The sequence below is a fragment of the Xyrauchen texanus genome, chromosome 17 (genome assembly GCF_025860055.1).
Source record: "Xyrauchen texanus isolate HMW12.3.18 chromosome 17, RBS_HiC_50CHRs, whole genome shotgun sequence".
NCBI classification, from domain to species: domain Eukaryota; kingdom Metazoa; phylum Chordata; class Actinopteri; order Cypriniformes; family Catostomidae; genus Xyrauchen; species Xyrauchen texanus.
The window spans coordinates 33,525,023-33,541,476 of record NC_068292.1 but is presented as its reverse complement, the minus strand read 5'-3'; the positions used below and the strand labels follow the sequence as shown (position 1 = coordinate 33,541,476).

Below are 16,454 nucleotides of genomic sequence, written 5' to 3'. Positions count from 1 at the left end.
ACTTTTCCAGGCCCGGAAGTTCTAAAACACCAACATTTCCAGGTTTTCCACTGTGGGAATGCTGTTACATATTAAAACATCACAAAGAATTCATGTGACATACCTTTACAGCACACTGTTAGGAAATAAAAAATATATAATGGTGAATACAGAGCTTATTTAACACAATACCTTTATTAATTCAAGAATAATAGAGGTTTTAGCTTAATTTCTTACAACAGTTGTCTCGAACATATGAGATTAGTTGACATTCCTACAAAAGAAAGCAACAATTAGTCTGATTACAAAATTAATGTACATTGTATATATCCATTTATACCATATGCCTGAATTAATATATTAAAAACCAGAGGTTTCCAAACATTGTAATACTAAGGACCACCAAATATGATCATCCCCTTGCAAGGGATCCCCTCCTAAAATATGAACGCCTCTATATACAGTATTTTCATGCAGGGTTGTTACTAGAATGCATTCTTTTTTTGGAATGACCATGGGGCCCCTTGTTTGTCCGTTTGTTCATCCGTATGGGGTTGGCATAAGGAAAATCTAGGGGGGGGCAGTGCCCTCTTAGACCTAGACATGTTTTTATATGTACTGTGTGACAAAAACTTTAAGTGTGATATTATTAAATCAAAATGTTTGCTTTTATATCATCATTGCACTAAGAAAGAAATGCAATTATTATACTTTGTTCTCTGAAATCCCAGGCACACCCTTGAAAAATAGAACCCCAGTAAGAAACTACAGCTCTATATCAGAAACTTACTGACAATTCTCTGCCTCCTTGCTGTCCCTTGGGGCCCTATGTCAATAAGAGAAAATATTCTGTAATCCTGCAAATTGCCACAGTCATATGATGTGAATAATATTCCTATGCACTTACCCTGTGTCCAGGCACCCCATTACTACCAGACTCACCAGGCGGTCCTGATCTACCAGCATTTCCCTGTTATGCGACAACCAGATAACAATTAATTCCTTTTAAAAGGATGATCTTTTTTCCATGCAATTAAAGGAAATGGTGACTGAGGCTATCGTTCTTTCTATTATCTTCCTTTGTGTTCCACAAAAGAAAGTCATACAGGCATGGAACAATATAAGGATGAGTAAATGATGAACCATCCTTTTAAAGTTAATAGAATTTTGATAAATAAATGTTGAAAATGTTATTACCCCTCTTCCCCGGTTGCCTTTATGGCCAACGCCTCCATTTACTCCAGGATCACCACGGTCACCCTGTATGACAAAGACGAAGGTTAGACATGTCACAATAAAAATAACATTTACACATGAGTGGTCATACAAATCAAGCCATGATTACTGCACTTTCACATATGGGTTTTGGACATAAACTCACCTGAAGTCCCGGATAACCTGGGAAACCAGTATCTCCCTTAGACAGACATAAAAATAAATCAGTAAATAAACAAACAAATAAACAAATAAATAATAAGATTTGATTAATTAAGCTAGAAATAGTTAGCAGCTGCCTTATCATTGTCTACATTCACCTAAGGAATCTTACCTGGTATCACTGCATGCTGCTTAAAATGATTATTACTGTTATATGGCAAGTTACAAAGTTACCCAAAAACTAGGTCTAAAGCTAGATTAAACTGTATATTATTTTCAGTAAAATCATGCATTGTGTAAAAATGAAAAACACAATTTAATACTGTACAAACCTTCTGTCCTTTGGGTCCTAGGAATCCATTTCCATCTGAACCATCTCTTCCCTGTTAAAGAAATCCAGCCAGAGGCATGAGTTCTCAGTTTAAAGTGTGAATGAAACAGTGTTTGCACTGTGTCTAAAAAGAGATTGATGGAACATTTTTCAGGTTGTTTTTATACAAGGTTCACAGAAAATAATATTTTTAAATTTGCTTAATGACAAAGGGACACACCCCTGCTAGAGATTTGGCAGTTGTTGGTAATCTAAAAATGCTCAGAAAGAAAGTTAACACGCAATATGTTTCAATCTTAAAGAACAAAAAGTTCTTTAAGACTGGAAAAATTCCCAAGAGATCATAAAGGTAATGTAATAAACATAGTACACAATATTTCTCTTCAGAAATATACTGCAAAGTCTCTAATGCAAAACTGTTCTGATTGAGTTGCAGACTGAAAAACAATGCTAAATACAAATAATAAAATGCAATTGACAATATAATTATGCATATCAATAGCTAGGGAAGCTAGGCTTTTAAAAGAGAAGAGAAAATGCTTCCCATCTTTTGTTGTTGATGTGTTGAAGGCCATGCGTCCAATCAAACAACAGTATTTCCGTGCAAATTGATCTGTCACTTTGTAAAAGTTGCATGGCCTCATCCTTGAAAACCATGAACAAAACAATGCAAGGTAAAATAAAATTAAACCCAGACTACATTAAATATGGGTTGAAACGAGGATAGCGTGATAAAAATATTCTCATTATTTTCACACCATCACGATATCAAGATATTTTTGTATTATTCTTCAGATGTGTTCTGGTGAAGAAAGAAAGTCATACTCACCTGGGATATCATGATGGTGAGAAAATAATGAGAACATTTTTATTTTTGGGTGAACTATCCGTTTAAGGATATTTTTTGTTTACTTTTGTACATTTGGTACAGTGTTGGGTCACCACCACTTAATGTTCAATGTAAAATCTGGGTCCTGAAGCAAAATAATATACTGCTCTAATGAGTGTAGACTTGCTGACATTCACAGATCTCTGTGAGGAATTAAATTATTTAAAGCAAAGGTGTAATTGACTTTTTTGATAACAAACCGGCAGTCCTCTTTGGCCAGGAGGTCCAAAAACTCCTTTCACTCCAGAGTCACCTGGCTCGCCCTGCATAGCAAGAGTAAGTCAAGCAATGGTGAGTGGGTTTAAAAGTAAATATTTATAAATAAAGAGTATGTAATTAGAAGAGAGGTCACTCGCCTTCTGTCCCCTTGACCCAAAGCTTCCCTTAGATCCAGGCCTGCCTGGAGTGCCAGGAGATCCCTGCGCAAAAGAGATCAACAATCTTAATGAGGCCTGAGGTCATTTGTTACAGTTCAAAGTGATAGTTCATCTCAAAATGAAAATTCTGTCATCATTTACTCACTCTCATGCTATTCAGAAGAGTATGTCTTATGTACTGATGAAATCATTTAAATTTTTTGGGTGAACCAAATATAGTGGGGAATTTGTTCTATTTTGACTTGTACCTGAGGTCCAGGAAGACCAGGAAAACCTTTCTGCCCAACAGAACCAGGTGGACCAACAGCACCCTAAACAGAGAGAAATACACAAATACATCCTCAAATGGCACATGGCACCAGCTCTCAAACTGCCAATGCGGTAGAAGTTGGTTGAAGAAACAAATCAGTTCAAAATAAACAACCTTTGGCATAAAATGTGTACTTTCTTAAATTACACGAAACAGCTGAGTTCCGCATGGATTGTGCTAGGTCAAGGGTTTTCAGACTTTTTGATGCCAAGGACCCCAAATCACATTGCGAAGGACCCCCTCCTAAAATATATAAAGGTAGCTATTATATATGAATAAAGACCAGAGAAAAAAAATACAAAGTGCTATATTATAATGACAAATTCATTTATTAGCTTCTATTTTGTTAGTGTACTGATGACAAAATAAATTAAAATATTTGTAGTGATGCCAAATTAAAACCATCGTTTATATTGTATAACCATATAACCCACCAATATGAACCATTGTTTTTTTATTTTGGTGTTTTTATGCTTATGATCGCATCAGCAGAAAAACACAGATATGAATGAAAACGATTTTTTATTTATAAATAATGAATAAATAAAAAGTTTATAAAACACTTGTGCAATATAAAAAAATGCCTACTAAAATAAATGAAATCTGAAAAAGTAAAGCATGTTGAATATAATAATTAATAATATGTAAAATGTGACTTATATTATATAGAACTGCAAAAACAGAAGTTTATTTTTTTTAGAAGCGCAGAATAAATAGTCTGTATATATATTTATCTTTTTTATCTTTTATTTATCTTTCCTTGTGGCTCTCTTAAAATATGGCCTGTGATGTGCTCAACAGATCCAATCCATGTTCAATGGAAATTGTTTATTGTTAGAACAATAAAATGTCTTTTGTACCTCTTTGTATATTTTTAAAGCATAACTCCTAAGCAAGGCAGTGATGGCAAAATATTGTGAGTAAGTGGCAAAATATTGGTTAGCAATTTTTTTCAATATTGGTTTTATAGGTTTTTGCTAAAATATATTGTATTGGCCAAACATATTTATATTGGTGTATCCCCTATTACATTTACCTTTGTAGTATGTTGACAGTGTATCTTATTTCTACCCAATAATTAATGTATGTTATATATAACTCTGAAGAGAAACATTTTTGATTAGACTGAAATGGCAATGTGCCAAATTCAGTAATTTTTTTTCTTTCTCTAAAAATTTCCACTGACCCCCTAGCAACCCCCTGGGGGTTCCCGGACCTCAGATTGAAAACCCCTGTGCTATGTTATCATCAAGTGTTTCATGTTTATTTTTAAATATTTATTTTTAAAGTTTAATGTATTAAATTACATCTGTTCAATTTGAATGTGCCTGAATGGGGTTGGCAATCAAAAACACATTTCATTTAGCATATTCAACACTGCCTGTTACAAGAGGGGTGAGGATCTAAGTGCGGGTTTTTATTGACAAAGGTGAAAACAAACAAGACTGGAACAAAGGAAATGTCTACGATGGGAAAAACAAAACCAAAACACGAAAACATCCAAAGAGTACACGGGCTTTAGAAACATTCACAGTGGGCAAAGGTAACATTGAGTGAAGCAAAGGTAAGGCACTGGAGGCGGAGCCGAGGGAGGCTCAGGAGGCGTAGCTGTGGGAGGCGGAGCCGTGGAAGGCTCTGGAGGCGGAGCCAAGGGAGGTGGCACCGTAGAAGGCTCTGGAGGTGGAGCTGTGGGAGGCTCAGGAGGCGGAGCCGTGGGAAGCGGAGCTGTGGACGGCTCAGGAGATGACGTCGTAGAAGGCTCCGGAGGCGGAGCTGAGGGAGGCTCAGGAGACGGAGACGTGGTAGGCTCAGGAGGCGGAGCCGTGGGAGGCTCAGGAGGTGGAGCCTTGGAAGGCGGAGTCGTGGAAGGCGGCGCCGTAGCAGACTCTGGAGGCAGAGCCCTGGGAGGCTCGAGAGGCGGAGCCCTGGAAGGCTCGAGAGGCAGAGCCCTGGGACGGTCGAGGCTACAGGTGCTGGGTCTGGGACGGTCGAGGCTACAGGCGCTGGCTCACTGACGGTCGGGGGTGCAGGCACTGGCTCACTGACGGTCGGGGCTACTGGCGCTGATTTGTTGACCGTGGCATGCGTGAGCTCTGGTTCGCTGAACATTGAAGGCAGAGCCATGGGAGGTTCTATGGACGGAGCTGTGAAAGGCGGAGGCTGGAGAACAGAAGCCTTTCCTCTTCTTCTCCTCCTCTGGCGGACGAGGCTGACAACGCTGGCTCGCTGACTGTGGCAGGCGTGGGCTCTGGCTCGCTGACCGTGGCATGCGTGGAAAGCCCAGAGGCGGGAGCCGGGATCGAGAGAGGTGGTTCCCCGGCAAAAAGTTCCTTCACGACGAGACTCACATACTCCTGCCAGGTGTAGTCTCCGGTCTCCGGCAAATCCCACCATCTGTGTTTGGGTATACCGAACCGGTACGCTTCCTTCAGGGCCTTGTCATCCCAGCCGGTGTAACTGGCCACGCTGGAGAAGAAGTGGGTGAACTCACGAACTGATAAGACTGTCTGAGGTAGCTCCTTGAAGAACACCGCTAGATCCATTTTTGGTCGATCGTTCTGTTACGAGATCAGGAGGAGGCAGATGAGGGGTGAGGATCTAAGTGCGGGTTTTTATTGACAAAGGTGAAAACAATCAAGACTGGAATAAAGGAAACGTCCACGATGGGAAAAACAAAACCAAAACACGAAAACATCCAAAGAATACACGGGTTGGAGAAATATTCACAGTGGGCAAAGGTAACATTGACAAACTGGGTAAACACGGCAAAACATCTACCTCCAGACATCCACAAACAACTATCGACAATGACTGGGGAACAAACAGGGTTTAAATACACAGGGAGAGTGATGATCAAACGGGACACAGGTGAGAACAAAGAGTGACTGCTGGCAGTGATGAGGGCAGGGAACTATGGGAAGTGTAGTTTTAAGACAAGTGAAACACGGGGCAGACAACAGGGGATCGTGACACTGCCATGTTTCAAATGCCATTTTTCACACGTAACAAACTGGCAAACAAATCCTATTAGCTACAGCTCTACATAGTTTTTGGCAGTTTTGCTTACAGTGTAATTATGGGTCTATCCTATACACACTGATAAAGTCTATTAAAAATAATAGAAATAGGATCAGTTTGTAAATTACCAATGAGCCTGAGGCCCCAGGGAGTCCCTGTAGTCCTGGTTCTCCTGCAGGCCCTCTGGGACCCTGAAAGCACATGCATACATTTTTATGGGATGTGTCATGCAACACAAACCACAAACAGTATTATAAACAGTAATCAATGTTAGTCTAAAGAGAACTCAAAGCCTGGTCTAATTAATTATATAAATATTATTTCTACAGTACTGTACCAGTTGACCCGGAGAGCCTCTTCTGCCATTAGGGCCCTAAAAAAAATATGTATAAACATAAAATTAGGCATTGGATAATCATGTTTATGTACTATAGTCATATAAGCTTGGGCTTAAACTTACTGGTCTGCCATTTTCACCATTTTGGCCTGGAAGACCATCTGAACCTGGTTCACCCTGTTAATGGGGTATCGATAAAGAGAACAAAAGAACTAAAGCAAAGGAACAGAGAATAACGTATACTATCTTAAAATAATATATATCTTGTATTCATTTATAACAATAATGAATACATCTAAACATGCAAACATATTTTAATTTAAAGATGTGGACTTGTTGTATACCTGTAGACCTACACTGCCAATGTCGCCCTTTAGACCGCGGATGTTGTTATCAAGTCCTGAATCTCCCTGATTATAAATAAATGGATTAACAGGGGTTAGAATTCAGACAAACAGTGCATTATGGTTTATGGGAGCAGCCATAGGCTCTTGTTGATGAATAGATAATTAGGTGTGGGGGCTCAGGGGATTGTAAATGGCTGTTAATAAGGGGTTTGTTCTGTGTATAATGTGTAATGTTTTTAATGCTGATTCCTGTTGAGTTACTCCTGTAGAGATAAGGGTTCCTTAAAAGTAAATAAGCTATTTTGCTTGAAGACCCTAGAGACAGATTTTTCCATATTTGGTAACGAGAAACAATGTTAGTCACAGTCCATTCCTTTGTAATAGTTGGGGCTGGACGAATTCATTGAATTATGCAGACTACTTGACCAAAAATGCAAAACTTTAAAATATATTTGTGGTTTGTTCACCCAGTGTTTATCTAACAGCAATTGAGAATCTTCCTGTCTTGGATTTCTTGCCATATTTTACTTTTTGGATCTGGCAAACAAGAGGCAATGTAATCAATCTGACCAGACTCAATGGATATTCCATTTATGAAATCACATGCATTCTAATGAAATATACAGTCCACCTATCTTTGTAATTATGTCAGAGGGTTTGGTTACCTGAATAAGTAAGCTATTAAAATTATGATATGCAACTAAATACTACTAACCGGATCTCCTCTCAGACCTCGTTGTCCTGGCAATCCAGGGTCTCCTGTGATCCCCCGTGGACCCTGCAGTTTGGGCAGAGTGAAGATCATAGATCACTTTTGCTTGCTGCAGTTTAAAATACTAGCACACTAATGCATTGAATGGATTGTGAATGAGTATAGCTTGACTGCAACAGAACAAAGAGAAATACAGAGAAGAATATAAAGGGATGGATTTTACTGGACTGCCTGGATCTCCTCGCTCTCCTGGATTTCCCGCTAATCCAGTGTCACCCTGAGAAGAACAGAAGTGGAAATTTACTCAACAGAAATGCATGAGTTCCTCCTACAACCTCTGACTGGGTGTTTTGTTTTGTGTTTGTATTGCTAAAACAGGAAATGCATGACTACATATTTATTGCAACTACAGACACAATTTTTTTTATATTTTCTGAAAAATGCTGCCAAAATGCTACAGTGTTGTGTGTCGTTGCTAGGGTGTTTCTATACAGTTGCTAAAGTGTTCTGATTGGTTATTAGCATACCGCTAGTAGCACAAAAACTGTGGGAGGAATTACATGTAAATACGTAGCCTAGGGGGCCTGAGTATCTCAGCGAGTATTGACGCTAACTACCACCCCTGCAGTCACGAGTTCAAATCCAGGGTGTGCTGAGTGACTCCAGCCAGGTCTCCTAAGCAACCAAATTGGCCCGGTTGCTAGGGAGGGTAGAGTCATATGGGGTAACCTCCTCGTGGTCACAATTAGTGGTTTGCGTGGTAAGTTGTGCGTGGATCGCAGAGAGTAGCATAAGCCTCCACATGCTGTGAGTCTCTGTGATGTCATGCACAATGAGCCATGTGATAAGATGCGCGGATTGACTGTCTTAGAAGCGGAGGCAACTGAGACTTTTCCTCCACTATCTGGATTGAGGTGAGTAACTGGACCTTCTAAGTAATGGGAATTGGGCATTCCAAATTGGGAGAAAAGGGAATTAAAAAATAAAAATATGTAGCCTACAGTACTAAGCCCCAGGCCAAATTTGAGCAATAATAATAGGGATGCTTGCCTTAGCAAACACCACTATCAGATCAAATCTTGTGTGTATTGTTTTTGGTCCTGGATTAATTAGTGGAAACTAGAAATCCACTAAATATTACTTACCAGTTCGCCATCTACCCCATTTAAACCATCTTCGCCCTCTTCTCCCTGTGGAAAGTTAAAAAGAAACTCACCTTAATCAGTGAACATCAGTTACATTACATTCATTAACAAGCCAAATGAAAGGGAAAGAACAAAGGAGACAAGAACTGCTTTGTGCAACCCCATGAAAACAACTCAACTCACAGGGTAAAACCATTCCAGATGGTAATCAAAGCAAGCAACCAAACAACAGATGGGAGATAATCACCGGTGTCTGGTAATAATTAAGTAGATGCCTGATGTAAATTTCTATCTTGAAAAAAAAGAGCATTGTTTCGAACTTCATAGCTGTACAGTTATAAAGTACTCACTTTTTCACCTCTGTATCCTCTGCCACCCTGTTGTAAAAAAAAAACACATAAACAGAAAAGGTTATATTCTACAATATCTCAGATCTAAATTCATCTTCAAAACTTCAAAATATGGAGAATGTGTTGAATGATTGTTACCTTTACGCCCCTTCTTCCAGAGCACCCCTGATGTCCTTGTGTTCCATTCAACCCTGGTGGTCCTCTCTCGCCCTGCAACACAAATGTTTTGTACATGAAATAGGATTTCTGTATGTATTAAACTAGGTTACCTTGTTTTAAAAGTGCACTAAGTACTTTTCTTTAATTTATATTTACTTTTGTGCAAATACTCTTGTATCTGGTTATCAAAATCTTTTTTTTTGTTTGTGATGTTACATCCTCACAGATAGTTCTATCAGTGTGAAGTCAAATACCACTGTCGTATCAATCAACTAATTGCACATTTAAAATATTCCAAAATAATCAATAAAAAATATATTTTTTCTGCTAGTCACCATTTAAAAGTGAGTGGTGAATGAGTCTAAAACTCTGCCTAAAATCTTCTTTAGTGTTCCACTTGAAAAAAAGGCAAATGGTTTGGAACAACAGGGTGTGTGAATGATAACAAAGTTTGGGTGACTTTCCCTTTAACACATTTTCTCATAAAACTGTTATGGGCACATACACACTGAGCTACAAAGCCAAATATTAATGGGCAAAGGCAAATGTAAAATAATTTTTATTGTAAGTATTTTCTGACTTACAACTACTCCCTCTTCTCCAGGGAAACCAGGAAGTCCCTTCTGTCCAGGTTCTCCCTGAAATGTTACATAAAACGGTGTATTTAGTTTCTACATTTTCAAACATTCAGCAAATCTTTTCAGTCATTAATGAGCTAATCACCTTGTTCCCTGAGGACCCCGGTTGTCCATGTATTCCCCTTTGGCCAGTGCATTTACACATCACGTCACAGCACACCCTTGAGGCCACTGTGTCCTGTAGAAAGAGAAATTAAAATGAAATGGCTGCTGTCATATTGAACTATGCACTTGACATGCTGACATCTGTATTTAACACTCATTAAATCTCACTAAGCTTTCACAGCTGTTTCTATTCCAGACACGCACTCCCTCCCACAGGAAGCCATTTGTCACAACAGAAGTCAAAACACTGTTGTGTTTACAATGGTAACATAAGGAAACAAGAATACTTAATTTGATTACATTCAGGTGTAACCGGTCCTGCTCGACCTGCTCGAGCGGGATTCGAACCAGCCTCAGCCGGCATGGGAGGCGGGCATGCTCTCAAGGAGGCTAAAGGCTACATCGTTTAGCATCAACTCAAGCCAAATGTATTTGCATAGCGCTTTTCACAACAGGCACAACAGCTTTACGTGAAATTATGCTATAACAGAAAATGAATGAATATAATGAGGAACATCGCAGTCTGGTTGGAAGTCACTAGTGCACCTCTTGAGGCCACGAGAGTGAGGTTTACACATACCACACAGCTATCACATACCAGCTGGATCCCATTACACTCAACCACCTAAACCTCACTCCCATCCGGGTCACGGCACCACTGTAACTGATCCAGCTTGACAAACCAGCGTCAGCCGGCATAGGAGGCAGGCGGACTAACGAGGAGGCTACAGCCTCTAACGTCAGTCGCTAGTGTGCCTCTTGAGGCCAGGGGAGTGAGGTTTACACATACTACACAGCGATCACTGTCCAGATGGCTCCCATTATACTCACCCCCCTAAACCTCACTCACACCAGGGTCACGGCACTACTGTAACCGGTCCTGCTTGACAAACCAGCGTCAGCCGGCATAGGAGGCAGGCGCACTAACGAGGAGGCTACAGCCTCTAACGTCAGTCGCTAGTGCACCTCTTGAGACCAGTCCTGCTCGAAAAACCAGCATCAGCTGGCATAGGAGGCAGGGGTACTAAGGACTTTATTCAGGAATTTGCTGTTTTTCTCTCTAACATTCTGCCTACTATGGACAATCTTATAATTCTTGGTGATTTTAATATTCATATCTGCTGTCCTTCCAAGCCTCTTGTTAGGGAGTTTGTGCAGATTATTGATTCTTTTAATCTCGAACAGCATATTTCTGGCCCTACTAATGAGCACGGTCATACACTTGATCTTGTTTTATCTTTTGGCATTTCTGTACAAAATGTTGAAATCTCGGATTTTTGTCTAAAAAAAATCTAAGTCTAAAGTCTAAGAAAGCCTGTTGTTTTTAATGCTATATTGCCTGGACAAATTTTAAAATCATACTCCTCTGGGTCTTTTTCTCACATCGTTACCACAGCTACGGCTAGTCATTTTTCCGAGGCTTTCTCCACTTTTTCCAAAAGCACTCTGAAATTAATAAACACACATTTAGGAATAGTAGAGATAGTTACCTATTTTAATAATACCTGCACTTTACACTCTGTCGCTCCTTTTAAATTTTCAAACCTAAATTTAGGACAGAACCTTGGTTGAATATTAATACACAAGCTCTCAGACAGGATTGTAGGAAAGCTGAGCGTAAATGGAAAAAAGACAAATTGCAAGTGTCTTACGAACTCATGAAATACACTTATCCGTTTACCAACATTCTATAAAAGATGCAAAAAATAAATATCTCTCTCTATTATTAATAACAGAATAAACAGAACTTTGGGATTGTGAGAATTATTTGACATTAAATGCTGGACTGCAAAAAACTTTCTCCAATTAAATGAGAGCAAAACTGAGGTTGTTGTGTTTGGTCTCCCTGTTGCTGCCTCTGATATCACTAGGAACCTAGATACACTGTCTCCAAAAAACCTAGGTGTGATTTTTGACTCCAAGCTAAATTCTGGAAAACAGATAAATGCTGTGGTGAGGAGTAGCTTTTTTCAATTAAGGCAAATAGCCAAATTAAAACCTCTGCTCTCATTTAAGGATCTGGAGACAGTTATCCATGCCTTCATCTCATCTAGACTTGACTATTTAAATGCACTGTATATGGGGCTAAATCACTCATCTCTGTATCGCCTGCAGTTGGTCCAAAACGCAGCTGCTAGTTTGCTTACTGGTGCTAAGAAGAAGGAACACATTTCACCGGTTTTACCACTGGTTACCAGTGCAATATAGGATCCATTTTAAGATCTTGTTATTTGTTTATAAAGCTTTAAATGGTGTGGCCCCTTCTTATCTGTCAGAACTTCTGAGCTATCAACAATCCCCTAGAAGCCTCAGATCTTCTGACAAATTTCTCCTGCAAATACCTAGCTCTCGCCTAAATTTTAAAGGGGATCATGCTTTTTCGGTTGCTGGCCCTAGACTATGCAACAGTATACCTCTGGACGTTAGGGCTGCCCCTTCCATTCCTGTTTTTAAATCACGCCTGAAGACGAATCTGTATTCCTTGGCTTTTACATGAATGTTTATTGTAGACTATATGGGTAATTTCTTGTTTTGTGTTATTTATTTTTTTCACATTTTTCAAATTAGTCTTTTATTCCTCTGTCTCCTGTTATTGTCTCATTTGCATATGTACTCTGTTTGGAGACAGCATTCCCTTTCTGCTGTCCACCGAAGCAGACAAAGAGCTGCTCAGAGCGTCTAAAGCTCTGTGTGCGGTCCAAGTAGGTATGCAAACCACGTACCGGACACAGCAACGAAGGGGCTGGGTCTGCCTCCTCCCGGGGCAGCGCTTGCAGGTTCACTACCTGGTCTCTGGAGGGCATGGTAGGAACCTTGGGCACGTAGCCCAGCCGCGGTCTTAGGATCACATGTGTGTCTGCCGGACCGAACTCCAGGCAAGTGTAGCTGACAGAGAACGCTTGCAGGTCCCCGACCCTCTTGATGGAGGCGAGCGCGATCAGCATTGCCGTTTTTAAGGAGAGGGCCCTGAGTCCAACTTATTCTCGTGGCTCGAAGTGGGGTCTCTGAAGTCCTGAGAGGACCACTGAGAGATCCCAGGAGGGGAACATGTTTGCCCGTGAGGGATTTAACCTCCAGGTGCCTCTTAGGAACCTGATAATCAAATTGTGCTTACCCAAAGGGGGGCATGGCTTTGAGCGGCAGACCCCAGGAACCACTCATCTAGCCGCGACAGCTGTGGGGAGGATGCAGGGTTCCAGTCCAGCCCCACGCTGGTGGCGGCCTGGGCAAGCATGTCGGACATCTGGGCATCAGCTTCAGCCTGGGCATGCTGGCCAGACGAGTCATCTGCATCAGATGCTGGACCGCTCTCCGATGCAGCGGCGAGCTCATCCAGCTCGGGGGGCTCAAGAGGATAGGCAGGCTGGTTGTTGCCTCGAGCCCCGATGGAAGTCAATGAGCGTGCCGGGGGACGGGAGGTTCGCGGGAACGTACCCGGCGAAACCGCGCCCACTGCCATCCCCGGATCGCCTCCATTGCCAGCCGCGTCATCTTCAATCCCGTGGGAAGAAGGAGCGGCGCGGGGGGCGGCTGGAGTGGCGTTCCTTCGATTGAAGGAACTCCGCGACCGCAACGTTGCCATGGTCATGTTATCGCAGTGAGAACATGAACCATCCACAAACGCTGCCTCAGTTTGATCGCAGCCCAGACACACGAGACAGCGCTTGTGGCCATCTGAAGCGGAGAGCACTCTACCACATCCAGGAACTACACAGGGGCAGAAAGGCATCTTTATAAAGATGCGTCCTGAAAAGGACGTTCAAGACCGCTGTGTATTGCTCTTTTAGAGGGAATCACTCTTTTATGTAACACTCTTTTAAGTTTTGCGCTGTCGAAGCGCCCAGGGGCAAACTGCACTGCCGTGCAGTGAAGGAGAAAGCCACTGAAGTGCGGTGTAGATCCAACAGCAGTATCGCTCAGAGGTAGAGGAACAGATGTGTGACTCACAGCTCACTGAATACACAACCATCGGCTCTGAAGAAAATTTCTGAATGAAACAGACGCGTTTCCCCGCCTTTATACCCGTATGTCTGTGGACGGGACATGCAAATTCTGTCCGCCAACTTATCATTGGCCTTTTTTCATAGATCAGAGGTATATTCGGCACCTAGAGAGACACTTACTGTCGCTTCTTCGACACAACGTCGAAATGAGCGACAGATGGGGAACAGGTAATATACTGTATATGAAATGCACATCACATTCTTATCACCATGTTCTCTGGATTTGTGATGCTTCCCAAAGACTGAACCTCTCAAAGTGCAAGCTTCTGTCCATGATAAATCCATGACTTGGTATCAGTCAATTTATTGTGACTTACAATCAGGGTGTGCATGACACTGGCGACATTCTGCATGCCGATAGTAAGAGGCTGCTTGTAGTTCAACCCTCGTCCAAATTCTAGTCTCTGCAGGTCAGCAGTGCTCTTCACTCCATCCAAAGCCACAGTCAGCAGTGCTTTGACACCTGTTGACCGTATCACAAAGGGAGCCTTAGTAAACATAATTAGCCTATTTGTCCTCCTTTGATTGAACCAGGTTCTTCTGGAAATGCTTAACAAAACTGCACACCACAGACAAGTCAAAATATTTACCAAAAACAGTAAATACTGTAAAAACTGAAAATAGATATTTTAGAGAAGTTAAATGTTCTTAGATGTGTTTTTTGTCACTTTACCGGCCTTCCTGAGGTTACTGGAAGCGAGCAGAAGGTCCTCAACCGGCTCATCCAATCCATCTGTGAAGATGATCAACACCTAAGAGAGAAAACCACAAAAGTACTAATTTCCCTGCTGAAAAGACTAGTATGAATTTCCACGTTGGGCCAAGCTGGTGGTTAATGCTCTGTTGGTACTGGTCTTCACTAACTGTAAAAAAAAATACAGCAGATTTACCTAATTTAATTGTATGACAAATCTCCATCCAAATGAACATATAATTAATTAAGTGTTTCATTTAATGAGGAGTTTTAACCTTTAAAATGTAGTAAATACAATTAAAGCTAGGGTATGCAATCTTTTCCAGAAATGTTTTTGTTATACTGGATGAAATTCTCTTCACATCCTGATAGCAATCAATCATTTAAGTGGTCTAAATGTAAAATATATATATATATATTTTACATTTAGACCACTTAAATTATTGATTGCTATGTCGTATATATATATATATATATCTTATGTGGAAGGGACAGGACTAAAAAATTATCGACCAATCATTGCATTCGGTCCGAATGTAATGATAGGATGTCCTTCCTGTCAATCTATATTCACATAGCGGTGCGCAACTTGTTCGCGCAGACAATCACACGTAATCAGCGCGGGTTCCTTGACGCTGCGCAGAGCAAGAGCAAGAATTACTTTCATTATTATTGTAATGTCTAACCTGTGAATGAGACATGAGGTCATCTGAAACTGTTGCGATCGATCCCTCCAACACATCTCTCCTCTTGGTGCTTAGACTCTGCTTTGTGTGTGTGTTCGTGTGTGTGTGTGAGCGTGTATTTATCACTTTGTGGGGACCAAATGTCCCCATAAGGATAGTAAAACCCGAAATTTTTGACCTTGTGGGGACATTTTGTCGGTCCCCATGAGGAAAACAGCTTATAAATCATACTAAATTATGTTTTTTGAAAATGTAAAAATGCAGAAAGTTTTCTGTGAGGTTTAGGTTTAGGGGTAGGGGTAGGTTTAGGGGATAGAATATAAAGTTTGTACAGTATAAAAACCATTATGTCTATGGAAAGTCTCCATAAAACATGGAAACACTACGTGTGTGTGTGTGTGTGTGTGTGTGTGTGTGTGTGTGTGTGTGTGTGTGTGTGTGTGTGTGTGTGTGAGATAGAGGATGCGTTTGGAGACACCTCTGAAGCGGGGCGGGTGCTATGTTTTCAAATGCTTTAATGTATTTTATACAGTACATTGAGGTAAATGGCAAAGCAACTGTATTACATTTGGCATTAAATGAACACATTTTGACTAATTAATTTTTTTACCATTATCATTAATAAAGCATATTTTAATAAATCTAGTTTAAATTTTGTTATTTTTTCCTCATTAAAAACAGTTTTACTCAAAAAGAAATAAATTGCTAATTTAAAAAATATGTAATCATGAGATAAAGACTCCAGTCATATCTGCAACTGTATAAAAGCGGTTTTATTCTACATAGAGAAGATACCCTCATCGGGCTGGACATGTTACCAGCCAAATACTGCTCGCTTAATCTAAGTAACCACTATGTAATTGTACACTTTCACCCATGGATTAAATTAATCATGGCTGGTTGTGAATAGTGATTTTTTTTGCAATGGCATCTTCAACTGAAAACATAGCTAGAGAAACAGGTTTGATGAGCAAGATATTTCTAGTGAGGCTGGTA

At 40.6% G+C, this 16,454-nt stretch overlaps 1 protein-coding gene across 1 annotated transcript in view; it reads right to left on the bottom strand.

Annotated features, from left to right (window-relative positions):
- Window positions 1-16,454, bottom strand: part of col6a4a (collagen, type VI, alpha 4a) — a 46,362-nt gene that overhangs the window by 17,364 nt on the left and 12,544 nt on the right. The window contains 23 exon segments of the mRNA XM_052146462.1: window positions 104-115; window positions 217-253; window positions 770-805; window positions 887-949; window positions 1,177-1,239; window positions 1,361-1,396; window positions 1,689-1,739; window positions 2,777-2,839; window positions 2,933-2,995; window positions 3,202-3,264; window positions 6,410-6,472; window positions 6,619-6,654; window positions 6,742-6,795; window positions 6,963-7,028; window positions 7,681-7,743; window positions 7,901-7,954; window positions 8,823-8,867; window positions 9,173-9,199; window positions 9,311-9,382; window positions 9,916-9,969; window positions 10,055-10,147; window positions 14,396-14,541; window positions 14,752-14,830. Coding sequence (XP_052002422.1) covers window positions 104-115; window positions 217-253; window positions 770-805; window positions 887-949; window positions 1,177-1,239; window positions 1,361-1,396; window positions 1,689-1,739; window positions 2,777-2,839; window positions 2,933-2,995; window positions 3,202-3,264; window positions 6,410-6,472; window positions 6,619-6,654; window positions 6,742-6,795; window positions 6,963-7,028; window positions 7,681-7,743; window positions 7,901-7,954; window positions 8,823-8,867; window positions 9,173-9,199; window positions 9,311-9,382; window positions 9,916-9,969; window positions 10,055-10,147; window positions 14,396-14,541; window positions 14,752-14,830 — 1,339 coding nt within the window.